The sequence below is a fragment of the Oryctolagus cuniculus genome, chromosome 10 (genome assembly GCF_051225735.1).
Source record: "Oryctolagus cuniculus isolate XC-2025 breed Fujian yellow rabbit chromosome 10, ASM5122573v1, whole genome shotgun sequence".
Lineage (NCBI taxonomy): Eukaryota > Metazoa > Chordata > Mammalia > Lagomorpha > Leporidae > Oryctolagus > Oryctolagus cuniculus.
In genome coordinates this window covers 102,385,543-102,411,478 of record NC_142876.1, presented here as the reverse complement: position 1 = coordinate 102,411,478, position 25,936 = coordinate 102,385,543, and the positions used below count along the sequence as shown (strand labels likewise).

The following is a 25,936-nucleotide window of genomic DNA, read 5'->3' as shown; positions in this document are numbered from 1 at the left end:
GTGTGTCTACTCTTGGGTCTGTCTGTAAAGTGCTTTGAAGGTGAAGAGCTCAGGAGGGGTGCGAGGAGCACAGAGCACCTCAGTTTGTACAGCCCTTGCTGCTGCCATGTGCCCAGGCCATTTACACAGGTGCCGCCCTGCTGTTGCAGTGGCCCCGACTTCCAACAGCAGTGCAGAAATAAGTACTTGTAGCCCCTCGGACCCTTTGACTTAGGCTTTAAAGAAATGCCACCCCCTACCATTGCCAAAACAAGAGTTGATTGCCCTTTTTGTTTTTTTCTTTCTTAAAACGCCCTGTAACTCGAAAAGGCTGAACGTTAACATTTCCAACATGGCAGGTGAGTGGCTCTGAGAGTGTCAGATGTGCTTTGGCTAAGCTTGAAGATGGTTAGTTGGGGTTCACCAGGCAGCCAGCTAGGCAGTGCCTCCTTGAGCATATGCCCCTGCTGGTGGGGTGGGCAGCTGCCCACTATGGGGCGGCCCCATAGGTACCATGCTCTGTCTTCCCTGGAGAGCACAGAGCCCTGCACCTCCTGAGGGTGTGCTTGGGTGTGTGCATCTTGGCCTTTTCTTTCTTTTTCTCCTATTAGAAGCACAGACCTCTTGGCCTGCATGTGACTGTGAGGCCTTTCTGCCATGCTTTCTAATTCCCAAGAGGTTTCACTGGTGCTTCTGCCCTTAAGAAGAAGGTACGTGGCAGAAACAGTCATTCTGGTATTGAAGTCAGGAAAACAGCACTCCAAAAATGGTGATGATTTATATCGATTACAGTGCCCATCAGAGTCAGATTTGGAATTGAAAAAAAATTAATCATTTTTTTTCTCAACTTAGCCTCTGCTCTCCTGCCAGCCTCTTACTGAGGCTTCCTTCCAGGATAAAGACGAATAAACCAAGAAGTTCATCTCTCACTGTCCCCTTTGAATCTCCCTCACCTACTCAGGCCTGAGACTTAGAGCACTAGAAAGCAACATGGCACAGTACTGCCTTCTGGATGGATCCTGGGGGACACAAAACTGGTCTTTTCGGCCCATTCTCAAACATACACACCAGCTCTTCTTGACATGTCAGTTTATCTCAAGGGACCTGCAGCTCTACATGCATGGAGGGGAAGGTGGTGAAGATGGGTAACCGTGTAGGGGAGGCAGCAGGGTCCCCACCCAGTTCCTGCAGCTCACTTTAATCTTCTCATTGCCAACCATGTGACATTTTGTGGCTTGTTGGTCATCCATAAAATACTTAACTATGGTTGTGTAAGTTGCCAAACATTTGGCAAAGATTTCTGGTTTCTTTAGGTGTCCTTGGTCCCTTCCAGTGTCTCCCCAGAGGTTCTGTGGTCTTCCTGAAAGCCTGAACTATTTGGTCTTCCTCCTCTCTCCTTTTCTTGGGGCCGCTAAGCTAAGTTGGTCAAACACCCATCCATATATTCAGTGGATTCTTTTGTTTTCTTTTTCTAAGATTGATTGAAATATTTGAAAGGCAGAGTGACAGAGAGATCGATCTTCTGTCTGCTGGTTCCCTCCCCAAATGGATGCAGCAGCGAGGGCTGTGCCAGGCCAAAGCCAGGGGCTAGGAGCTCCATCATGGTCTCCCACACGGGTGGCAGGGGCCCAGGCGCTTGGGCCATTTTCCACTGCCTTCCCAGGTGCACCAGCAGGAAGATAGATATTAAGCGGAGCAGCCAGAATTTGAACTGACCCTCTGATAAGGGGATATGGGTATCTCAAGCAGCATCTTTTTTTTTTTTTTTTTTGAATTTTAATTTAAAATTTATCTGAGAAGCGCAGAGACACACCACCACCACCCCTCCCACCTGCTGGTCCACGTCCCCAAATGCCCACTCAAGCAGCATCTTAACTATCGGCTTAACCTGCTGTGTCACAATGCTGGGCTCTCAGCATATTCTTTTTTTTTTTTTTTTTTTTAATCTATCTACTTATTTATTTGTTTGGGAGACAGAGTTACAGAGATAGAAGTATCTTCCATCTGCTGGTTTTCTCCTCAAATGGCTCCTAGTGCCAGGGCTGGGCCAGGCCAAAGCCAGGAGCCAGGAGCTTCATCTAGGTCTCCTATATGGGTGCAGGGGCCTTGCAAGCACTTGAGCCATCTTCTACTGCTTTCCCAGGCACGTTAGCAGAGAGCTGGATCAGAAGTGGGTCAGCCGGAACTTGAACTGGCAGCCATGTGGGATGCCGGCGCTGTCAGAGGCCGTCCAACCTGCAACACCAGAACACCAGCCCCTAGTGTGTCTTTATACCCCAATTCCATGCTGCTAGATGTGGTAGTTCAGCACATTTAGGACCAGGTGTCATGCCTGAACCAAGTTGATGGAGATGTCTCTGGGCCAGTAAACCCTTTCTCTTTTTAGAACTTCCTCTTCTTTTTTTTTTTTTTTTTTTAAGATTTATTTTTTATTTATTTGAAAGACAGAGAGAGAAAGGCAGAAACAGATTAAGAGAAATCTTCCATCTGTTGGTTCACTCCCAAGATGGCCACAATGGCAGAGGCTGGGACAGACTGGAGCCAGGAGCTTCTTCCAGGTCTCCCATTTAGGTGTAGGAGCCCAAACACTTGAGCCATCTTCCACTGCTTTCCCAGATGCATTAGCAGGGAGCCATATTAGAAGTGGAGCAGCTGGGACTCAAACCACAGGCCTAATCTGTTATGCCATAATAAATGCCCCCCCCCCCTTTTTTAAAGATTTGTGTATTAATTTGAAAGGCAGCATTGCAGAGGGGGCGGGGATAGACAGATCTTAAATCCACTGGTTTATTCCCTAAATGGCTACAGAAGCTGGGGCTGGGCTGGGCGGAAGCCAGGAGCTTCTCCCAGGTCTCCGGCATGGATCAGAAGTGGGATAGCTGGGACTGGAAGCATTGCCCATAGGGGATGCTGGTGTTGCAGGAATTGGTTTAACCTGCTACGTCACAACACTGGCCCTAGAACTTCCTTTCTTTATCACAGGCAAAAAAGTCAACTTTCTCTCCCCCCGAGAATGTGAAGGAGAAGTCTAATGTTGGTGGGCAGAAGGGGGCCTGGATGAACTCCTCCAGCTTTGCTCCAGGCCCTCTAGGGAATTTGCCTTTTCTTTTTTTTTTTGACAGAGTGGACAGTGAGAGAGAGAGATAGGGAGAAAGGTCTTCCTTTTCCGTTGGTTCACCCCCCAAATGGCCGCTACGGCTGGCGCACTGTGCTGATCCGAAGCCAGGAGCCAGGTGCTTCCTCCTGGTCTCCCATGCAGGTGCAGGGCCCAAGGACCTGGGCCATCCTCCACTGCCTTCCCGGACCACAGCAGAGAGCTGGACTGGAAGAGGAGCAACCGGGACTAGAACCTGGTATGCCGGCGCCGCAGGCAGAAGATTAGCCTATTGAGCCCGCGGCACCGACCGGAATTGGCTTTTAGGCTTCCTGGCCCGTATGCTTTCTGTCACAGTTACTCTTGCTAGCATGAAAGCAGTTGCAGACAGTAAGTATGGAGCATGGCTGTGCTCCAGTAAAACTTCACGACATGCAGTGGCTGGGTTTGGCCTGCAGGCTGTTGTTGTCCAGCCCCTCTTCTAGACAGGTGAGGAGAAGGTCCCAGGGCTCTGAGAGCTGATGGAGTCGACGAGGTCTGTGGAGGGGAAATGTTTGCTCAGGGTGACTCCAGCCGTTAGATCCCAAAGGAAGCGATGGCGCGCCCTGTGAACTGCTGGTTCACTGCAGATTTCGAACACTGTTTGAAATACATCTTCTCAAATAGGTAGAGCAACACAGCGAGCACTCGTGTAGCTCTCGCCCAGCTTGAACAATTAATAACTCACGGTCTGTCTTGCTCTGTGGATAGCCCTTTGTTGTGGCCCTCCTGGAGTAATAAATCCAAGAAATCACAGCATGTCAGCCTTACACTAAGCGACTGTCACAGCGGAGTGCCACACACGGCTCAGGCCCACTTCTTGCCAGGCTGTTGTCTCCATCTGCTCTTAGATGCTGTACCATAGTTTTCTTTTTTTTTTTTTTTTTTTTGACAGGCAGAGTTAGACAATCAGAGAGAGACAGAGAGAAAGGTCTTCCTTTTTCCATTGGTTCACCCCCAAAGTGGCTGCTATGGCCGGCGCTCTGCACCGATCCAAAGCCAGGAGCTTCCTCCTGGTCTCCCATGCGGGTGCAGGGCCCAAGCACTTGGGCCATCCTCCACTGCACTCCCGGGCCACAGCAGAGGGCTGGCCTGGAAGAGGAGCAACTGGGACAGAATCCAGCGCCCCAACCGGGACTAGAACCCGCTGTGCCGGTGCCACAGGCAGAGGATTAGCCTAGTGAGCTGCAGTGCTGGCCAGTGTACCATAGTTTTCAAAGTTTGTACTTGGCCACTGCTGCTACAGCCAGCCTCGGTAAGCTTCTGCATTCTCCAGAGGCCTTGGGACTGTGGGCAGTCCTTGAAGACTGCACCTGCAGTGGGATAAAATCTAGGCTTTTGGCAGAGAAACAGGTGCTTCACCAATTGCAAAGCTCTAGGAGAATCCCATTCTGTTTTTTTTGTAAAGATTTATATATTTATTTGAAAGTCAGAGTTACACAGAGAGAGGAGAGGCAGAAAGAGTGAGAGAGAGAGAGAGAGAGCGGGAGAGGTCTTCCATCCGATGATTCACTCCCCAATTGGCTGCAACAGCCAAAGCTGCGCTGATCTGAAGCCAGGCTCCAGGAGCCTTCTCCGGGTCTCCCACGTGGGTGCAGGGGCCCATGGACTTAAGCCATCTTCCACAGCTATCCCAGGCCATAGCAGAGAGCTGGATTGGAAGTGGAGCAGCCAGGTCTCGAACTGGCGCCCATATGGGATGCTGGCCCTTCAGGCTAAGATGTTAAGCCCCCTGTGCCATGGCGCTGGCCCTGAGAACCCCATTTTGGTAGGTACAGATGGTGGTGTCCCCTTGTGACAATTGCTGTGTCACAGAATTGCCCCCAAAACCACCTTCTTTTGCCCCTTTCCTGGTAAAGTCCCACTGAGGAGTTTGAGTTGAAGCTGTACCCCCCTGCCTAGATCTGTCTCTGAGTGACCTGTCCTGTGTTGTCTCAGACCTGGGGCAGCGGTATCCCTAACAGAGCACTCTGCAAAACCTTCTACACCTTCTCCTGTGATCCTAACCACAGCCATACAAAATGGAAGTTTTTCCTGATTTTCCTAATTGATGGAATGGCCCAAGGCTCTGGGCAATGGTAGAGTTGAGACTAAGCCCAGCAAATCCCGTGCTCTTTCCCTGGGCCACAGAGAGTGTGGTCCCAGGTTAGCATCACCTGGTAACTTGTTAAAAACACAGAATCTATGTCCCCACTCCAGAGTTAATGAGTAAGAAACTGGGGGTGGCACCCCATAGTGTGTTTTTAACAAGCTCTCCAGGGGATCATCCGCATGAAAAACAAACATCACTCCCCCTCAAGTTATCCTTACCCGCACTGCCCACCTCTGACCACTGCCCCCTTCCACAGAACTGAGACAGAGGCCCCTTGCTGTGCACCGGCACTGCCCACGACATGCAGGTGCGGTCTGACTCCCTGCTGACCCACACTCTGCTCCTCAAGGCCACAAGAGGCAGAAGAGGAGGGAGCCTGGCTGCAGCCCAGGTGTCCTCATAGTTTGGAGATGGAGTCCCATCAGGCTTTCCAACAAGTGTGGCATTCAGACTGTCAATTCTGGACCAGCTTAGTTCTTGGCATAATGTCCATGGTCAGGTATTTTTCCCTTTGACTCCAGCCCTGGTGGTTAAATCTTTTCTTTTTGTGTTTCAGAGGTCTTCTCTGACCAGGCTGCAGATTGTTCATCAGATGTACTTTATAAACCACTTAATGAGAAAGGAGTGCCCCAGTTTAGCAGTTGCCTTGTGCTCCACTGTCAGGTGTAGAGTGCAAGCTGGTTGGTTATAGGCATGGAACAATGAAATAGGTAGGACCTAGAGGGAACTAGGCTCACTTCCTTGGATGGACATTGAGCTAACACCTAGCACTATTTTCCCAAATATCCTGTTCTCTCTCGCTACCTCACATCTCAATGACGAATCTGTGGGTTTGGATTGACCAGAGAGAGCGCCTGTAAGGTTTTAGCCCTCTCGGCTCGGCCCCGGAGTCCGCCCGGCCGGCAGGGGGCGCGCGGTGCTCAGGCCTCTACTCTCTGCCGGGTCCCTGCCGCGCGCTCGGGCCGCGGGAGCTGGCGGGAGCGCGATGGCGGCTGCAAGGAGGCTCATGGCGCTGGCTGCCGGCGTCTCTCCGCGCCTGCGGTCGCCGGGCTCCCGCGCCGCCTGGCGACAGGGACGCTCGCGCGGCCTCTCATCAAGCTGCGCCCGTCCCGACCGCACCAAGGAGGCCGCCGAGGCTGAGGCAGGGGAGGTCCCTGGCGGGCCCGGGGAAGGCGACGGAAGCATGGTGAACGGTGAGGGCAGTGGCGGAGTGAATGGGCCGCGACGCCCTTGACTCCTGGGATGGCTCGGCTCGGGGCTCCGGCCTCGGGCCGCAGTCGGGCCTGGCCGGCCCAGGCCCTGTCTCCAGTAGTGGCTGAGAGTGACATCTGCTGCCAGGCCGCGGCTCTGCTGTGGTAAAGCTCAGATGTTACAGGCCCGGGTGGACACTAGGCGCGCCTTTACCTGGCAAGAATAGGTGAGAGGTGTGGGACTTCGAGGGAGTGGAGGAAAACAGATAAACGTCCCATCACTACCCGGACAGGTGGCCAAGAGTCAGGGCATCAGGGGTAGGCAAGACCTCACCATTGTGGGAAATAGCCCCAAATATGCCTGAACTTTAAGACCGCAGGTAGTGACAGAATGGCTGAACTTGGCTTTGTGACTTCTAAATGGTGTAGACTGAAACTGGTGAGAGTATCTCTGTCCAGCAAGGATGGGTGGAGCCAGCCCCTCCTCCCCCACGCTACTTAGAAGCTGCTTCTTCACTGCTTGATTCCTCGTTGGTTTACAAGGTAATCATTTAGAAGGCACAGGGCTGAGCGGGACTCTCCATCCTGGCCGGTTGAAACAGTCTGCCTCTAGGATATACAGTCTAAAACCTGGCACGGGCTACATCAGTTCCTGGAAGAGCTTTTTCAGAGATAGCGCCTACCCACCCCGCCACCATGCTCAGGTGTGTTGTGGGGAGCAGTCCAGGTGATGATGAGGCGAAGGTGCAGGAACGTAGACACAGCTCCTCCCGAGCTCCTCTTTGGAGCTGCTTTCAGGTGTAGTGCAATGCCAGAGACAAAGGGTGATGAATGAAAAGCTTTGCTTGTCCAGTGCAGTCTCCGATCTTACATCTCCTGAGGGGCCACTCAGACTTAGACCCTTTCTCTCGGATCTGTTGCTTCCAGCGGCCTCTTGTGTGTGATACATCACCCATTTATGTGTTGGGATTGATGCCACAGACTGATGAAGGAAATGAGGTCTCATTGTGCTTGATGGGACCTTCTTCGCCTGAGTAGAGAAACAAGGAAGGGATAGCGTGTGCCTGTGTCTCAGCTGTGAAGGTCTTTTTTTTTTTTTTTTTTTTTAAGATTTGTTTATTTATTTGAAAGGCAGAGTTACACACAGAGCAGGGAGACAGACAGACGCACACATACGCACACAGAGAGAGATCCTGCATCTGCTGGTTTACTCCCCAGATGGCTGCAATGTCTGGAGCTGGGCCAGGCTGAAGCCAAGAGCTTCTTCTAGATTTCCCATTTAAGTGGCAGGGGCCCAAGGACTTGGGTCATCTTCCGCTGCTTTCCCAGGCACATCAGCAGGGAGCTGGATCGGAAGTGGAGCAGCCAGACTGGAACTGGTGTTCAGATGGGATGCTGTCATGGCAGGTGGTAGCTTTACCCACTACACCACAGCACCGGTCCCTGTGAAGATTTTTAATCAGCCCCTGTTCATATTCTTTTGTAGAGTGCAGCGGTAGAGCTGGAAGCAGAGGCCTGGTGTTCAGGATCCAGAGCTCACCATTGTGCTACATGGGGCTGATCCTTTTTTCCATGATCTTTCAGTAGGAGGGGCCTTTCCCTGTCTTGATCCCAGTGTGTGTGTGGTGGATTTTTGTTTTGTTTTTTTGTTTGTTGATTTCTTTCAGATGTCAGACTCTAGGGGATTTATGGACTCCAGATTTCTGTAACTGTGTTATGAAATAGGAGGAAGAGGATGCTGGCTGGTTCCCTTTTGTGGTATTGGGTCATTGGTCCTTCTCCTTCATGACGGACAAGTGGGTCTGGCCCCACTGTCCCACAAACCTTGAAGCCATCTCTATTTTCCCAGGTACTCCTGGGTGGTTAGGGGTCACAGGCCAGCATCCTCAGAATCTAGCCCAGGGTTGCCCTGATAAACATCCACAGGATTTTTTTTTTTTTTTTAAAGAAAAAGAATGATTGAAATGCTTTTGTTCTTGTTTTCGTAGCTTCTAGGGACCTATTAAAGGAATTCCCACAGCCCAAAAACCTTCTGAACAGTGTGATAGGAAGAGCTCTCGGCATCTCACATGCAAAAGACAAACTCGTCTATGTGCACACAAATGGACCGAAGAAAAAGGTAAATGCTGGTGGCTGAAGGAGGCTCGATGCTCTTTATTTTTTAAGGTCTCTTTGTCAAGGAGGATGTAGAGTGGGTTTTCTGAATTAAATAGTCAACAGAGAGCCTTAGCCCAGCTAGTTTGAAGAAAAGTCAGAAAATAGGTTTGTGTTACAGGCAGGGAACACTGGGCAGAGCTGCTGAGCAGTCCTCGTCTTGTCTTAGACACCTGTACTGATCCCTGGTTTTGGTCTCCTAACGGCTGACTAGGACTACAGGGAGTCAGTAATTAGAATTCCTGCTCTTAGAGATCTTGTAGATCTTGGGGGGTCCCACTGAAACATGTAGGCAGACCATACTGAGTGAAGATTTATAAAGATAAAATGGGGTCCTAGCTTGCCCTCTGGAAAGAACAGTACCTTGAAGAAGCCAGATAGCTTCAGGTGAAGCAAACCGATCCAGAGTGAGAGAATTAAGAGTGTGGTGAGGACTCGGTGACAGGGTTGGTGTGGTGAGGACTTGGTGACAGGGTTGGTGTGGTGAGGACTCGGTGACAGGGTTGGTGCACCTGCACTCTCACCTTTGAGCCTGACGTGTTGCTGCCGGGAGGTCCACAGCTTTGCTGTAGATGCTCTGTGTGATCTGTAACGGTTCTGTTGTCTGGACAGGCAAGTATCCTGATTCTCTTTTTTTCCCCAGAAAGTCACCCTGCACATAAAGTGGCCCAAGAGCGTGGAGGTAGAAGGCTATGGCAGCAAGAAGATCGACGCTGAGCGGCAGGCCGCAGCTGCAGCCTGCCAGCTGTTCAAGGTGACTCTGCTCTAGCCAAACCCTTGCCTCTTGCTGGGATAGGTGCTGGTGCCAGATGCATCTTGGTAGAGGTTGACACTGTTCAGCCTTTCACCTGTCCTGAGCCCTTTCTACTTCCTGGTGCCTTCTGTGCTGCTCAGCCAAGGAAGGAGTCAATTTTGTTTTGTTGGCCTCTGTGGTAATTTTTCAGTGGTTTCAAAAACTACACATAAGAACCCCTCTATGAAAAACTGCTTGTGCCTAGCCTGATAGATATATACCTGTTTTTTTTTTTTATTTTTTATTTTTATTTTGACAGGTAGAGTTATAGACCATGAGAGAGAGAGACAGAGAGAAAGGTCTTCCTTCTGTTGGTTCACTCCCCTAATCACTATGGCTGGCGCTGCGCCGATCCAAAGCCAGGAGCCAGGAGCTTCCTCCTGGTCTCCCATGCGGGTGCAGGAACCCAAGCACTTGGGCCATCCTCCGCTGCCCTCCCGGGCCACAGCAGAGAGCTGGACTGGAAGAGGAGCAACTGGGACTAGTACCCGGCACCTCGGGGCGCCAGCGCCGCAGGCGGAGGATTAGCCTATTGAGCCACGGCGCCGGCCTGTTTCTTTTTTCTTAATACTTCGTGTGTATTTTCCCCTGTATGCGTGTATGAGGGGTCTTCAAAAAATTTATGAAAGACATACATTATTAAAAATGCATGGATTTCAAAATTTTGTGCCCCAAAATAGGTTAACCCTTTAACTCCATTTTCCACAAGTTTTTGAAGTGTCCTCATGGTCCCATTTCTTTTTTTAAGATTTATTTATTTGAAAGGGAGTTACAGAGAGAGGAGGAGAGCATGAGATATTCCATTCGCTGGTTCACTCCCCAAATGGCCACAGCAGCTGGGGTTGGGCCAGGCCAATGCCAGGCCAATTAGCAGGAAGCTGGATTGGAAGTGGAGCAGCCAGGGCTCAAACTGTTGCCCGTATGGGATTCTGGCATCACCAGCAGTGGCTTCACCCACTTTACTACCACACTGGCCTCATGGTCCTGTCTTGTAATGGAAAGATGATGGTTATGATTGCTTTTCTCATTTTCCAGAGGTCAAACCTGAGTTGCTTTCAGGTTTTTGGTGAGCTGGCCTTTCCAGGGCTTGCCAGTCTGTGTCCGTCCCTAATTGCCATCGTGGCTATGCCAGCTTTCAGACTTCCTCAGATTCCTAGGACTTCATCTCTGCTCTGAAGTAGTGGAGCTGAGGGGTGTGTTTTCCTCCGACTTTCCTTCCAGGCTTCCACCGACCCTGCTCCTTCCTGCTCTGCAGAGAAAAGGCCTCCCCTCGCCCCCAATCCTGCTCCGTACGTCTCCACCATATTTCTCAGTCCCCCTTCCGTGTTGCTTCTCCTTCCCCTCTTTCACCCTTTGCTTTCTCAGATCGTTCCTCTGCTAATGTGCTTCTGTAGCCTCACAGGAATGCAGTGTTCTGAGCTTTTCCTTTGGCCCTGCTTCAACTGCAGACCACTCTCAGGGGTTGTGATCTACATTTTCTCTCTCCCAGGTCAAGGCTGTTTTCTGGCCTCTGGCCAGCTTTGTATCCCTGTAGTGCTTGGCATGTAGAGGTGATTGCCAGGTGACTGTGCAGTGATGGGAACAATACTTGGCCAGGCTTAGCCTTTTCTCAGTCCTTCCTCTGTTCAAGGCTTCTGTGGCTTTGGCACTGCCAGACTTCTCTTTCGAGTTCCTGGAGATCCCTGCTTCTCTTTTCTCCCTGGGCCACTCTTCTCCCACCCTCTAAAATCTCTTTCTGTCCTTCTCCTGGGTGAATCTTAATGGCTCAACCATCTTTCTTATATTTAATGTTTCAAGAATCTGTCTCGCCGGCGCCGCGGCTCAACAGGCTAATCCTCCACCTTGCGGCGCCGGCACACCGGGTTCTAGTCCCGGTCGGGGCACCGGATTCTGTCCCGGTTGCCCCTCTTCCAGTCCAGCTCTCTGCTGTGGCCAGGGAGTGTAGTGGAGGATGGCCCAAGTACTTGGGCCCTGCACCCCATGGGGAGACCAGGATAAGTACCTGGCTCCTGGCTTCTGATCAGCATGATACACCAGCCACAGTGCGCCGGCTGTGGCGGCCATTGGAGGGTGAACCAACGGCAAAGGAAGACCTTTCTCTCTGTCTCTCTCTCTCACTATCCACTCTGCCTGTTAAAAAAAAAAAAAAAAAAAAGAATCTGTCTCGTATAGGGTATGTCTTAGTGATTCTCAGCTGGAAATGATCATGCCCCTCAGGAGATTTTTTTTTTAATTTTTTATTTGAAAGGTGGTGTTATAGAGGCAGAGAGAGAGAGATAGAGGTCTTCTATCTGCAGGTCACTCCCCAAATGGCTGCAATAGCTGGAGCTGGGCCAATCTGAAGCCGAGAGCCTGGAGCTTCTTCCGGATCTCCCACGTGGGTGCAGGGGCCCAAAGACTGGGCCATCTTCTGCTACTTTCCCAGGCCATAGCAGAGAGCTGGATCAGAAGTGGAGCAGCTGGGATTTGAACTGACACCCATATGGGATGCTGGCACTCTAGGGGATGGCTTAACCCACTACGCCACTTACACTAGCCCCAGGAGATGCTTAATTTAATTTTTATTGTTATGTATGTATATCAGTCACCTGCATCCACACATGCAAACACAGTTGAAATGATTACTGTGGTCAAGCAAATCAATGTATCTGTCACATTGCTTAGTTATTTCAGGTGTGTGTGTATGTGTGTGTGTGTGCATAAGAAGACCTAAAATGCACGAGCTTCACAATTTTCAGAATATAATGATTTTATTATTTATTATAGTCCTCTTCCTTATCCACTTCCTTTCTGCTCCTGGTAACCACTGCTCTACTCTGTTTTTATGTATTTGATTTTTAGAGTCTGTGTACCCCTTTAAGTGAGATCGTACAGTGTTCTGTGTCTGGCTTAATGTCCTCTAGGTTCATCTACTTTACTGTAGATGATGGCGTTGCCTTTCTTTCTTTCTTTTTTTTTTTTTTTAAGATTAACTTTTTATTTATTTGAAAGACAGAGTTACAAAGAGAGGTAGAGACAGAGAGAGAGAGATCTTCCATCTGCTGGTTCACTCCCCAGATGGCCACAACGGCCAGAGCTGCGCTGTTCTGAAGCCAGGAGTTTCTTCTGGATCTCCCACACAGGTGCAGGGGCCCAAGGACTTGGGCTTTTCCAGGCCATAGCAGAGAGCTGGACTGGAAGAGGAAAGCTGGGAATAGAACTGGCCCCATATGGGATGCTGGCGCTTCAGGCCAGGGCTTTAACCCGCTGCACCACAGTGCCAGCCCCAGCATTGCCTTTCTTAAGGATGAATAGCATTCTGTTGAGTGTGTGCTCTCTGAAGGTTCATGGTTCATAAATTTTTGAGTCCATGCATATGAGTTATCTTCAAAAACTTCATGCACTTCAAAATTTTTGTCCCAAATAAGCTTATTTTTAAAACATATACATATATATTTATATTTTATATATTTAAGCCATTTGTTTTATATGCATATAAATACATATAAAACATTTTATACATACTAAAATTTATTTGTAGAGCAGGGAGAGAGAGCAAGAGAGGCAGTATTCCCAGTCACTGCTTCATTTCCCAAATGCCTGCAACAGCCAAGGCTGGGCAGTGCCAAAGTCAGGAGCCAGTAACTCAGTCAGGGTCTCTTGGGTGGCAGGGACCCAACTACTTGAAACATCACCTACTGTCTCCTGGGGTACACATTAGCAGGACACTGAAATTTGGAGTGGACTGGTACTCAAACCCAGGCACTCTGATATGGGATGTGAGTATCCCAGGTAGCATCTTAACCACTAGACCAAATGCCTGCCCCATAAATAAACTTTTGATTCCATTTCCACAAACTTTGGGACATAGTACTTTTGTATACACTGCTCAAACACTGGGGTTGTTTCCATGTTGTGGCTGTTTTGAATAACATCACAGTGAAAATGAGAACGCACATACCTCCACAAGGTGCTGATTTGCTTGGTGTATGGTGATTCTATTTTGACTTTTTTGAGAAACCTGTGCACTGATTTCCATAATGGCTGCCTTGTACATAGGGCTCCTTTTTTTCCCACATCCTGTCCTGTCATTTTGATAATAGTGGTTTTTTTTTTTTTTTTTTTTTTTTTTTTTTTTTTTTTTTGACAGAGTGGGCAGTGAGAGAGAGAGACAGAGACAAAGGTTTTCCTTTGCCGTTGGTTCACCCTCCAATGGCCGCCGCTGGTGGCGCGCTGCGGCCGGCGCACCGCACTGATCCGATGGCAGGAGCCAGGTGCTTTTCCTGGTCTCCCATGGGGTGCAGGGCCCAAGTACTTGGGCCATCCTCCACTACACTCCCTGGCCACAGCAGAGAGCTGGCCTGGAAGTGGGGCAACCGGGACAGAATCTGGCGCCCCGACCGGTACTAGAACCCGGCGTGCCAGCACCGCAAGGTGGAGGATTAGCCTAGTGAGCCGCGGTGCCGGCTTATATAATAGTGGTCCTAATAGGTATGAGGCCATATTGTGGCTTTTGTTTGTTTGTTTTTAAGATTTATTTTATTTATTTTAAAGATACAGTTAGAGGAAGAGACAGAAAGGGATCTTCATGCACTGGTTCACTCCCCAGGTGGTCACAGTGGCTAGGAGTAAGCCAAGCCAAAAACCAGAAGCCTGGAACTCCATCTAGCCCAAGCTTCTGATGCCTTCCCAGGTGCATTAGCAGGAACTAGATTGGAAGACTCAGCTTGGCACTCTCAGAGGATGCCAGCGTCACAGGTGGTGGCTGAACCTGCTGCACTGCCTGCTGGCCCTGGTATTGTAGTTGTGATTTGTATTTCCCAAATAAGTGATGTGCAGCACCTTTTAATTTATCTGTTTGTTGTTTATATGGTTTATTTTGGGAAAAATGTCTATTTAGTTATTTGTCCTTTTAAAAAATGTAGTAAAATTTGTGAGGCAGAAAGACAAAGAGTCAACACTCCCATTCCACTGGTTTACTCCTTAAATACTTGGGAACTCAGCCGGGTTTCCCGCTTTGATGGCAGAGATCCAGTTTATTCAGCCATCACTGCTGCTGTTCAGCATCTGCGTTGGTGGGAAGCTGGAGCCAGGCATTCTGGTGTGGGAGGCAGGCATCTTAACCGCTCAATTAATTTCCTACTGCCCCCTGCCCACCTTTTACAGAGAAAACGGTTTCCTTTTTATTTCAAAGGCAGAGTTACAGAGAGACAAGATGAGCGAGATCTTCTACCTGCTGGGTAACTCCCCAAATGGCTGCAACAGCTGGTGCTGGGCTAGACTGAAGCCAGGAGCCCAGAGCTTTCCCAGGTGCATTAGCAGGAAGGTGGATCAGAAGTGGAACACCCTGGACTCAAACTGTTGCCCATAGGGGATGCTGGCATTGCAGGCAGTGGCTTAACTTACTACACCACGGTGCTGCCATCGCTCCACCCCGCCTGCCTTTTTTTGAGAGGCAGAAGAAGAGAAAGAGTCAGCTCCCATTCTCCCATTCATTGGATCCCTCCCCAGATGCTCACAGTGCTGTTGGCTAGACTGGAAACTGGGAGCTAGGATCTCAGTCCAGGTCTCATTTGGTGGCAGGAAGCCAGTTATTTGAGCCATCAATGCTTCCTCCCAGGTCCTTCATTGGCGGGAATGGAGATGGGTGTTGAACTCAGGTACTTTGATGTAGGAGGCCAGCATCCTAAATGCTAGGCTGTATGTGTGCTACCTGTTTTGAAAAATACATGTGTTTATTCATTCCTTCATTTGAATGGTAGAGAGAGGGACATGCAAGCAAAGATATTCCATCTACTGATTCACTTCCCAAATATCTTCAACAGCTAGGGCTGGGCCAGAACTTGTGCCTAGAACTTATTCCAGTTCCCCCAACTTGGGTGGCGGGGACCCAGACACTTGGACCATCATCCACTGCTGCCCAGGGTGTGCATTAGCAGGAAGCTAGAGTTAGGGACAGATCTGGAATTCAAACCCCGGTATTTTGATATGGGATGTGGCGGTCCCAAGCAGTGTGTTAACTGGTATGCCACATGTTTACCCTGTTTTTATTTGTTAAAAGTTTGTCTCTGGTCTTATATTTAGGTCTTTAACCCTTTTTTCAATTGATTTTTGTATGTAGCTTAAGGGAAGGGTCCAGTTTCCTTCTTTTTGCCTGTGGATATCTGGTTTTCCCTGTAGCCTTTATTGAAAGAGTTATCCTTGTCCCATTGTATTTTCTTGATTTTTCTTATTGAAAATTAGTTGGCCATATATACTTGGATTTATTTCTGGGTTATTTTGTTCTGTTTTTCTTTGTGTCTTTGTGTGGCAGTGTGATACTCCTGATTATCATAGCTTTGTGGTAGAATTTGAAATCAGTTTGTGTGCTGCCTCAGCTTTATTTTTCTTTCTTTGGATTGCTTTGATTATCTGAAGTCTTTGTGGTTCAAATGTATTTTAGAATTTTTAATATTTTTTTCATTTGGAAAATGCTGTTGGAATTTCGGAATCAGGATTGCACTGAATTTCTGTTTTGCTTTGGGGAATGTGGACATTTTAACAGTATTATTTCTTCCAGTTCATGAACATGGGATGTTATCTTTCCATTTATTTGTATCTTCATTTTCTTTCAATGATTATTTTATGGTTTTCAGTGTGTACTTTGAAAGTAGTTGATTCTTTTGCTTGGTATCATAAATGGGATTTTAATAATTTGTTTATCAAATAGATTGTTACTGATGTAGAGAGAAATGTAGCTCATTTTTAAGTTTTTTTTTTATCCTTTAATTCTGTAGCATTTTTAAATAATTTTTATTTGTTTTTATCTTTTCATTTGAAAGCCAGAGAGACAAAGATCAAGGGAGCTCTTTGATCAACAGCCAGTACTGTGCCCAGGATTCCATCTGGTCTCCCACATTTGTGGCAGAGACCCAAGTATTTGAGCCATTTCCTGCTGCCTGCCAGGGTGTGCACCAACAGGAAGCTGGGATTGGAACCCAGATGCTCTGACCTAAAATGGTGTCCCGGGCAGCATCTTAACAATTGTGCCAAATGCCTGCTTCACATTGAGTATTTCTGTATAATTTGTTTAGAAATGTTTCAACTTGCTTGTGCAGAATGTATTCCCAGCATAGGGTTCTTGTGTCAGAAGTCACAGCATCTTTTTTTTTTTTTTTTTTTTTTTTTTTTTTTTTTTTTTTTTGACAGGCTGAGTGGACAGTGAGAGAGAGAGACAGAGAGAAAGGTCTTCCTTTGCCGTTGGTTCACCCTCCAATGGCCGCCGCGGCCAGCGCGCTGCGGCCGGCGCACCGCGCTGATCCGATGGCAGGAGCCAGGAGCCAGGTGCTTTTCCTGGTCTCCCATGGGGTGCAGGGCCCAAGCACCTGGGCCATCCTCCACTGCACTCCCGGGCCACAGCAGAGAGCTGGCCTGGAAGAGGGGCAACCGGGACAGAATCCGGCGCCCCGACCGGGACTAGAACCTGGTGTGCCGGCGCCGCTAGGCGGAGGATTAGCCTAGTGAGCCGCAGCGCCGGCCTAGAAGTCACAGCATCTTGTGTGTATGTGCACGGCCTGGTCACCACATTCACTGAGCCATCTCGAGTTCTCTGTGTGTGAACTTTCTGCTCCTCCTCTGCTTTGTGGGTTTGTTTTAAACTTAATTGATATAAGCATTTATTTTGTCATTTTTCATTGTCAAAGCTAGGCTTTTTAAAAAATTTATTTGAAGGAGCTGGCTCTGTGGCGTAGCAGGTAAAACCGCCACCGGCAGTGGCAGCATTCCACATGGGTGCTGGTTTGAGTCCCAGCTGCTCCACTTACAATCCAGCTCTCTGCTATTGCCTGGGACAGCAGTAGAAGATGGCCCAAGTTCTTGGGCCCCTGCACCCACATGAGATGAGAGACCCGGAAGAAGCTCCTGGCTCCTGGCTTTGGATTGGTGAAGCTCCAGCCATTGCAGCCAGTTGGGGAGTAAACCAGTGGTTGGAAGACACCTGCCCCCTCTCCCCCTCTCCCCCTCTCCCCCTCTCCCCCTCTCCCCCTCTCCCCCTCTCCCCCTCTCCCCCTCTCCCCCTCTCCCCCTCTCCCCCTCTCCCCCTCTCCCCCTCTCCCCTTCTCCCCTTCTCCCCCTCTCCCCCTCTCCGCCTCTCCCCCTCTCCGCCTCTCCGCCTCTTTCCCTCTTCCTCTCTCCTTCTCTGTGTGACTTTAACTTTCAAATAAATAAATAAATAAATATATCTTTTAACAAAATTATTTGAAAAGCAGAGTGACAGAGAAATAGTTATCTGCCAGCTGTTGGTTCACTCCCCAAATGGCTATAATAGAACTCCATCCACGTCTCACACATGAATGGCAGTTACCCAGCCACCTGGGCCATCTTCTACTGCCTTCCCAGGCAAGGAGCTGGATTGGAAGTAGAATAGCCAGACTCAAACTGGCACTTTGATGTAGGATGTTGGCATCACAAGGAGGGGCTTAACCTGCTGCACCAAAACATTGGCACCAAAGCTAGGGGTTCTTTAGCATTTTCTGTATTCCCGGTTCTGGCCGTGGGGCTGAGGTAGTTAGACAGATGCTCTGTGACACAAGGCAGACTGAAGAGTAAAGATGGTGTGGACCCTCACAGTGTCCCTTCCTCCCCCCAGGGCTGGGGCCTGCTGGGTCCACGCAATGAACTGTTTGATGCTGCCAAATACCGAGTGCTAGCTGATCGCTTTGGCTCGCCGGCTGACAGCTGGTGGCGCCCGGAACCCACCATGCCCCCCACTTCCTGGCGGCAGCTGAATCCTGAGAACATTCGGCCAGGGGGACCAGGTGGCCTGTCCCGCTCCTTGGGTCGGGAGGAAGAGGAAGATGAAGAGGAAGAGCTAGAAGAGGGGACCATTGATGTTACTGAATTCCTGTCCATGACCCAGCAGGACTCCCACAACCCACTCAGGGACTCAAGGTATAGCTGGATGCAGGGGACAGTGGTCCAGTGACATGAGGAGGGGTGCATATTTCCTGGGAGCCTCCTGAAGTGGGTCTCTGTCCCCCATTGCAGCCTGCATGTGCTGTCACTCACTAGTGTGTCTGCTCATTCTTGGGGGACAGCCACTTCTGGTGCTGTGTTGCGTGGCTCGGCTTCGACAGCACCACAGCACAGGCGCTCTGTGCAGCTCACCTGTGAGTCCGCCTGCTTGCCCTCTGCCCTTTCTGGGGGAACAGAGGGAGAGCGGTGAGGCCCAGCCTGCCTGCTGCGACACTGCAGCCGGCATCCTGGCTTCCAGGTCTCAGGAAGAGAGAACGTTCTCACCTGACCTTCTGTTCCTCCCAGGGGGGGGTCCTTTGAAATGACAGACGATGACAGTGCTATTAGGGCTTTGACCCAGTTTCCGCTTCCCAAGAACCTCCTGGCCAAGGTGATTCAGATTGCAACGTCCTCCTCCACAGCTAAGGTGAGTTGGGGGGGGCCTCCTGGAAGCCTTTGGGTGAGGGGCGGGGAGGGACATGTTTGACCATGTCAGCTTTCCCTGAAGACCAGGTAGGAGGGCAGCTGGAGGGACTTGGGCTCCTTGGAGGGTGAAAAGGGACTTGCAGCTGGGACAGCTGTGAGTCCCAGTGCAGGAGCCTAGGAGTGGGTCTGGAGGCTGGGGGAGTGGAGGTATGGGTGGCCATCTTGATGAGAGGACTGTGATCGTTGCAGCCAGGCCCACGGGCTTTGGGTAAGCAAGACTTCCGGACAGGTACAAGCCACTCGTACCTCCCCAGAACGGGCCTGACTTCCAGCTCGTGCTGACAGCTGCCCTCCTGGGTGCTGAGGACGGTGGGCAGCACAGAGGTAGTGTGGCATTGCTGAGACACCATCTTCTGCTGTGCGTGTTGGGGCGCATCGGGAGAAGCCAGCCCAGGACTAGGTGCTTGCCCCATGGGGCTTGCTTCTGGTCGTGTGGTGGTGCTTCTGATAGGGCTGCCATCTGGCACTGCTGAGATGGCTACTAATTCCATCTCTGGCATCTGCGTGTTCTGAGAATGCCACGTGTCTCTTTTCAGTCCCCTTTTGTCACCTTCTCAACTTGTCTTCCATGTAGAACCTCATGCAGTTCCATACTGTGGGCACCAAGACCAAGCTGTCTACACTCACCCTGCTCTGGCCTTGTCCTATGACCTTTGTTGCCAAAGGGCGCCGCAAAGCAGAGGCTGAGAATAAGGCAGCAGCCTTGGCCTGCAAGAAGCTGAAGGTGAGTGCAGGAGTGTCCCTGGTGTGGTACATGAGGGTGTTGGGGGCTGCCCTCTACACTGGGGAGGACGGCTCCACGTTTCTGGGACATGAAGCCACAGCAGGCCGATGTCCTGGTGTCTGAGGCTCGTTGGCAGGCTGTGTGGCTGCCGAGTCCATGGTTTCCCCAGTGCTTCTGAGGTGTTTTGCCTGTAGCTCAGCCTTCTCTGTACTTGACCAAAACCTGGGAAAGCCAGGAGACTTGCCCATCATTCTGAGTGGCAGGATACTGGGTGTGGTGGCGGTGCTGGGATGAGAGGTGGACACTGTCCAGAAAGACCCCAGTGACCTGGACTTGGTGGCCAAAATGAAGGATCGGATGTGGGTCTGGGAAGCCAGCAACCTCAGGGTGAAGGCCATGTGACGTGCGAGTCAGTTGGCTGAAGCAGCTTTGTAAGTAGGAGCAGGGGCATAGGAGTGGAGTCAGCACTACACCAGCTGCCTGAGACGGCTGTTGGTGCTGTGAGCTGACGGCTGAGGGGTCTGCAGGAGGGGAAGCCACCTTGCTGTGCTCTGCACGGTCAGGTGTACAGGTGTGCTTCTGGTGCAGGCGGCTCTGGGAACCGCATCTGGGTAAGCTGATGGGGGCAGCTGAGGAAACCGCGAAAGCAGAGGAGAAGGGCGAGCAGGGATGGGGTGAGATGGAAGAGGGAACGGATGTGCTTCCCTTGGCTCCAGGGGCCAGAACGAGGACTGACTGGCAGATCTGTGTGGAAGCCTGAATTTGTGCTCAGTTCACGCAAGCCACTGATGGTCAGAAGCATGTGGACGTGGTAAAGGCCTATCGGAAGGAGCAAGCTTCCAGCTGGCCGCAGTGTTGGATGGCTACCTGTCGGCGAGGCTGCCTGGTAAAACCCCAAGTCCTAAGAGAGGACGGGGGCTATGTTGGCACTGACCTGTGTGTAGTCCAGGGACTGGATCCCCGTGTCTGAGGTCCTGACACCTAACCGAAGCAGAGATTCCTGTAGGGGAAGCCTACTTAAGGATGGAGCGTCTGATCTGGGCTTTGGATGGGGAGCAGAGTGCAGACCTTGGAGGTGACAGAAGCACAGGGTGTCATTGACGAGGTGAACTTTGGCCTAGGGGGTCAGAATGGATTTGCTTCCTGGTGAGATGGCTTTAGGGGATGCTTGGAGCAGTAGTATTATCCCTCAAGAGGCATATTTTATTTTATCATGTTGCCTAAATGGACACTGATGAGGTCACAGATGGGAAGGGCCACCCAGAGACCAGGAGGTGGCTGTGGCAGCTGGAGCAGGACTGGGTTGACCCGGCATTGGTGAGGTCCAAAGAAGAGGCGCCTTCAGGGTATGCGGCAGAGTTGCTCGGGGCTGAGCTGGTTCCTGGTGGCCCATGTCGGGAGTCTGGAGGGGAGATGGGTCTCGGGCTGTTGGGGGGCCACGGGTTCCAGCTGCTCAGAAGTTTGTTGGCAGGGCACCGCACTTGGGGCCGGTGGCACTGCTGTACTTTGCTACTTCAGGTTTAGTTTGCCTTGAATTCATTTTAACTAACTTTTTTAAAATGGATTTTGTGGGGACAGAAATTTTCCTGGTTCCTGATTTACTCTCAGCATGTGAGCAGGAAGCCGGCTCTTGGAAGAGGTTGCTGGTGCAGCTTCTGTGGAGCTCCCGAGGCCGTCGGGGCCCGTTCTCGGGGAGCTGGAGCAGTGCTCGATCGAGGGCTGCCTTTCCTCTCTGCAGAGCCTGGGCCTGGTGGACAGGAACAACGAGCCGCTTACCCATGCCATGTACAACCTGGCCTCCCTGCGGGAACTGGGCGAGACCCAGCGGCGGCCGTGTACCATCCAGGTGCCGGAGCCCATCCTCCGCAAGATAGAGACCTTCCTAAATCACGTAAGAGAGCCCAGATACCCCTCCCCACCAACTCCCTGCAGTCTGGTCGCCTCCACCTGTAACAGGCAGTGGGGACCACCCCTCCCATTTTCCACTGATGGAACCTGGGACACCCCCCCCCCTCCAAGCCCACCTCAAGCAGCCTGGTCTTGCCCCCATGGGTCCCAGGCTGGTCACGGACCAAGTCCTCTGCCTAGAGGGTAGGGCCACATCATTGGAGCCTGGTGCGCCTGTGTAGGCTGTGTGTGTGTGTGTGTGGGAACAGGCAAGCCATGCTTCTCTTCAGGGTTTTGTTTGTCCCCTAACCCCCCAGTATCCTGTGGACAGTTCGTGGATCTCTCCAGAGCTGCGGCTGCAGGGCGACGACATTTTGCCCTTGAGCAAGGACTCTGGGCCCCTGAGTGACCCTATCACGGGCAAGCCCTACGTGCCTCTGTCAGAAGCAGAGGAAGTGCGGCTGAGCCAGAGCTTGCTGGAGCTGTGGCGGCGGCGAGGACCAGTCTGGCAAGAGACCCCTCAGCTACCTGTAGACCCCCATCGGGATACCATCCTCAATGCTATTGAACAGCACCCGGTGGTGGTCATTTCCGGGGACACCGGCTGTGGGAAGACCACGCGCATCCCGCAGCTACTGCTGGAGCGCTATGTGACAGAGGGCCGTGGCGCCCGCTGCAATGTGATCATTACCCAACCTCGCCGCATCTCGGCTGTGTCCGTGGCCCAGCGGGTCAGCCATGAACTGGGCCCTTCCTTGCGCCGGAATGTGGGCTTCCAGGTGCGGTTAGAAAGCAAGCCCCCAGCCCGAGGTGGAGCACTGCTCTTCTGTACCGTGGGCATCCTGCTGCGGAAGCTGCAGAGCAACCCCAGCCTGGAGGGCGTGAGCCACGTCATTGTGGACGAGGTGCACGAGCGGGATGTGAACACGGACTTCCTGCTCATTCTGCTCAAGGGCCTGCAGCGGCTCAACCCGGCCCTGCGGCTGGTGCTCATGAGCGCCACGGGCGACAATGAGCGCTTCTCCCGCTATTTTGGTGGCTGCCCCGTCATCAAGGTGCCTGGATTCATGTACCCTGTCAAGGAGCACTACCTGGAAGACATCCTGGTCAAGCTGGGCAAGCACCAGTACCCGCACCGGCACCGGCACCATGAGGTGAGGGACACTCCCACCCTGGCTCACAGGGCTTCTGGCCTGTGCTCTGTGGATCCCCTCTTCCCTGGCCCTGTGGCTCGGTGGCCTAGGGCAAGTTGCCCTGTTAGCTCTGTGGCCAGCAGGCGAGGGTTGGCGCTGTCGCGTCAACTGGCTCTGCCTCACTACGTCACAGTGGCTGTGTCCTGTGCACAAGCCCTTGGCCCCAGGGGCTGTGACCGTGGCCTCTTTTCCCCTCCCCCAGTCGGAGGATGAATGCGCGCTTGATTTGGACCTCGTGACTGATCTGGTTCTGCACATCGACGCCTGTGGGGAACCAGGTGGGTGCTTTCCCTCTCCCTTATTCCCACCCGAGCACTTGTGTAGGAGCAACTGGCTCATGCCTGCAAGGCCCCTTTGCAGGTGGGATCCTGTGCTTCCTGCCTGGATGGCAGGAGATCAGAGGAGTGCAGCAACGCCTCCAGGAGGCCCTGGGCTTGCACGAGAGCAAGTACCTCATCCTGCCAGGTGAGAGCCCGGTGCAAGGGCGGATGGACCCCTAGAAACAAGCCTTGCCCTCTCCTGGGAAACCCAATGGAATGGACTCGGGCCCGAGTTGATGACCCAGCTGCCTCATTTCTTGCTGGGCATAGGCCTCAGTTTCATCAGGATGGGGTTGGAGTCCTTGCCCTGCCCCGATTCTAGGAGGTGGTTCTGGCAGGAGTGTGCCTATAACCAGTGTGTGTCTTGCTCCCCAGTGCACTCCAACATCCCCATGATGGACCAGAAGGCCATATTCCAGCAGCCTCCAGCAGGGGTGCGCAAGATTGTCTTGGCCACCAATATTGCCGAGACCTCCATCACGGTCAATGACATTGTACATGTGGTGGACAGCGGTCTGCACAAGGAGGAACGCTACGACCTGAAGACCAAGGTGGCACCTATCTCCTGGGCCCAGCCAGACCCCGGGGGAAGGACTCCAATCCCAAGGTGGCCCCCAGTCCAGACCTGCCTTACAGCGGCTCTGTCTCTGGAGAAGGCCACGCTCGTGGGCTTTGACTGTCCCTGCTGCGGTGTGTGTTGGGGGGGGAGTCCTGTGGTGTCCGTGTGGCTGCTCACCTGCTTCTTCCCCCAGGTGTCCTGCTTGGAGACTGTGTGGGTGTCGAGAGCAAACGTGATCCAGCGTCGGGGCCGGGCAGGCCGCTGCCAATCAGGCTTTGCCTACCACTTGTTCCCACGGAGCCGGCTGGAGAAAATGGTCCCTTTCCAAGTGCCAGAGATCCTGCGCACACCTCTGGAGAACCTGGTGCTGCAAGCCAAGATCCACATGCCTGAGAAGACGGTGCGTGGGGCTGGGGCTGGGGCTGGGGCTGGGGCTGGATGGGGCTGGCCTTGGGAGCAGGCAGGTGAGCTGCAGACTCACAGGGAGCTCTGGCTTATTCCTGCTGTAGGCAGTCGAGTTCCTCTCGAAGGCTGTGGACAGTCCAAACATCAAGGCGGTAGATGAGGCTGTGATCTTGCTCCAGGAGATCGGTGCGTAGGAGCTGGGCTGGGCTCTGGGGTGGCTCTCAGATGGGACTGACAGCTGAGCCATTGCAGGGGTGCTGGACCAGCGAGAGTACCTGACCACCTTGGGGCAGCGTCTGGCCCACATCTCTACTGACCCGCGGCTGGCCAAGGCTATCGTACTAGCTGCCATCTTCCGCTGCCTGCACCCACTGCTAGTGGTGGTTTCCTGCCTCACCCGGGACCCTTTCAGCAGCAGCCTGCAGAACCGGGCAGAGGTGGACAAGGTCAGACCCAGTCCCTCCCCTCAGCCCCCTGGCTCCCCCTTCCAGCCTTCCAGCCACATCCTGTCTGAGGCGGCCTTCTCCAGCCCCTCCCTGTGACCCTGGTACTCCCCCCGCCCCCCTAACCCAGGTGAAGGCATTGCTGAGCCATGACAGCGGCAGCGACCACTTGGCCTTTGTGCGGGCTGTAGCCGGCTGGGAGGAGGTGCTGCGTTGGCAGGACCGCAGCTCCCGGGAGAACTACCTAGAGGAAAACCTGCTCTACGCACCCAGCCTGCGCTTCATCCATGGTCAGCGGGGTCCACACCTGGGCTCCTCAGCCCCTCCTGCCTGCTCCCACCCATGCCCACCCACACTAACTCCTGTCGTTCCCTAGCCTTGTGGCTGGAGGGCCCTGGTTCATGGTGCACTTGCTCCCACAGGGCTCGTCAAGCAGTTCTCGGAGAACATTTACGAAGCTTTCCTGGTGGGGAAGCCGTCAGACTGCACGCTGCCCTCTGCCCAGTGCAATGAGTACAGTGCGGAGGAGGAGCTGGTGAAGGGCGTGCTGATGGCTGGTCTCTATCCCAACCTCATCCAGGTGCAGCCTCTGGGGGCAGGAGCTGACCATATCCCAGCTGCCTCCCTTCTTCAGCTCCTTCCCTGACCTCACCCATCCTTTTCTCCATCCCTGCAGGTGAGGCAGGGCAAAGTGACCCGACAGGGGAAGTTCAAGCCCAACAGTGTCACTTACAGGACCAAATCAGGCAACATCCTGCTGCACAAGTCAACCATTAACAGGTTGGGGACCGGCAGGAGTGGACTGGGCAGCTGGGTAGGGCCCAAAGCACAGCCTCAACCCAGCCGTCTATTCCCTAGGGAGGCCACAAGGTTACGGAGCCGATGGCTGACATATTTCATGGCAGTCAAGTCCAATGGCAGCGTCTTTGTCCGGGACTCCTCCCAGGTGCACCCGTTAGCTGTCTTGCTGCTGACCGATGGCGACGTGCACATCCGCGGTGGGTACCTGCAGACTTCCCAGCCCCACGGCTCCATGGGATGCGCCATGGCCTTGGGCCCAGCCTCACTGTGCTCTCTCCGGTCTCTTCCCTTCCCCCAGATGATGGGCGCCGTGCCACCATCTCACTGAGTGACAGTGACCTGCTGCGGCTGGAGGGTGACTCACGCACTGTGCGGCTGCTGAGGGAGCTGCGCAGGGCCCTGGGCCGCATGGTGGAGCGGAGCCTGCGCAGTGAGCTGGCTGCGCTTCCCCCCAGTGTGCAGCAGGAGCACGGGCAGCTGCTGGCACTGCTGGCAGAGCTGCTGCGAGGACCCTGTGGTAGCTTTGATGTGCGCAAGACAGCAGATGACTGAGCCCCACTCCCTGGGGCTGTGTACAGAGTGCAAATGTTTATTTAAAATAAAGTTCTATTTATCCCTTGTGAGCATCGCTACCCACTAGGGGCTCCTCTCAGGGCCTCAGCTGCCCGACATCGAGGAAGCATGAAGGGAGAGACAGAAGTGTCTTCCTGGGGGACAGGGCCTGTGGTAGCCCTGAGTTGTGGTTTAGACTGTCCTCCCTACCCCCCAGGAGTTGACCCTGCAGTGCTGCTACGCTGAAGGCCAGCC

The 25,936-nt window shown here is 52.5% G+C and overlaps 1 protein-coding gene and 1 long non-coding RNA gene across 12 annotated transcripts in view; both read left to right on the top strand.

Moving 5' to 3' along the window:
- The window catches only part of DHX30 (DExH-box helicase 30), a 40,372-nt gene extending 14,620 nt beyond the window's left edge, over positions 1–25,752 (top strand). For 4 of the 11 annotated variants that reach the window (XM_051852489.3, XM_051852490.3, XM_089306384.1 and 1 more), the window contains 18 exons: positions 8,383–8,513; positions 9,192–9,302; positions 17,947–18,248; positions 18,618–18,738; positions 19,372–19,521; positions 21,260–21,412; positions 21,726–22,562; positions 22,804–22,879; positions 22,962–23,066; positions 23,297–23,472; positions 23,674–23,880; positions 23,990–24,071; positions 24,138–24,331; positions 24,459–24,618; positions 24,751–24,908; positions 25,005–25,108; positions 25,187–25,326; positions 25,428–25,752. In XM_051852489.3, the coding sequence (XP_051708449.1) occupies positions 8,383–8,513; positions 9,192–9,302; positions 17,947–18,248; positions 18,618–18,738; positions 19,372–19,521; positions 21,260–21,412; positions 21,726–22,562; positions 22,804–22,879; positions 22,962–23,066; positions 23,297–23,472; positions 23,674–23,880; positions 23,990–24,071; positions 24,138–24,331; positions 24,459–24,618; positions 24,751–24,908; positions 25,005–25,108; positions 25,187–25,326; positions 25,428–25,681 (3,461 nt within the window). In that variant the 3' untranslated portion in view covers positions 25,682–25,752. Of the gene's footprint in view, positions 1–309; positions 339–3,238; positions 3,333–6,125; positions 6,398–6,767; positions 6,938–8,382; positions 8,514–9,191; positions 9,303–17,946; positions 18,249–18,617; positions 18,739–19,371; positions 19,522–21,259; positions 21,413–21,725; positions 22,563–22,803; positions 22,880–22,961; positions 23,067–23,296; positions 23,473–23,673; positions 23,881–23,989; positions 24,072–24,137; positions 24,332–24,458; positions 24,619–24,750; positions 24,909–25,004; positions 25,109–25,186; positions 25,327–25,427 lie in introns of those variants that run through there. The other 7 variants (XM_070050916.2, XM_070050917.2, XM_089306385.1 and 4 more) reach the window with 5 other exon arrangements.
- Positions 591–908, top strand: LOC149124374 (uncharacterized). The gene is made up of 2 exons (XR_016214858.1): positions 591–748; positions 832–908. It is a non-coding gene; the product is annotated as an uncharacterized LOC149124374 (long non-coding RNA).
- Positions 25,753–25,936: the final 184 nt, after the last annotated feature.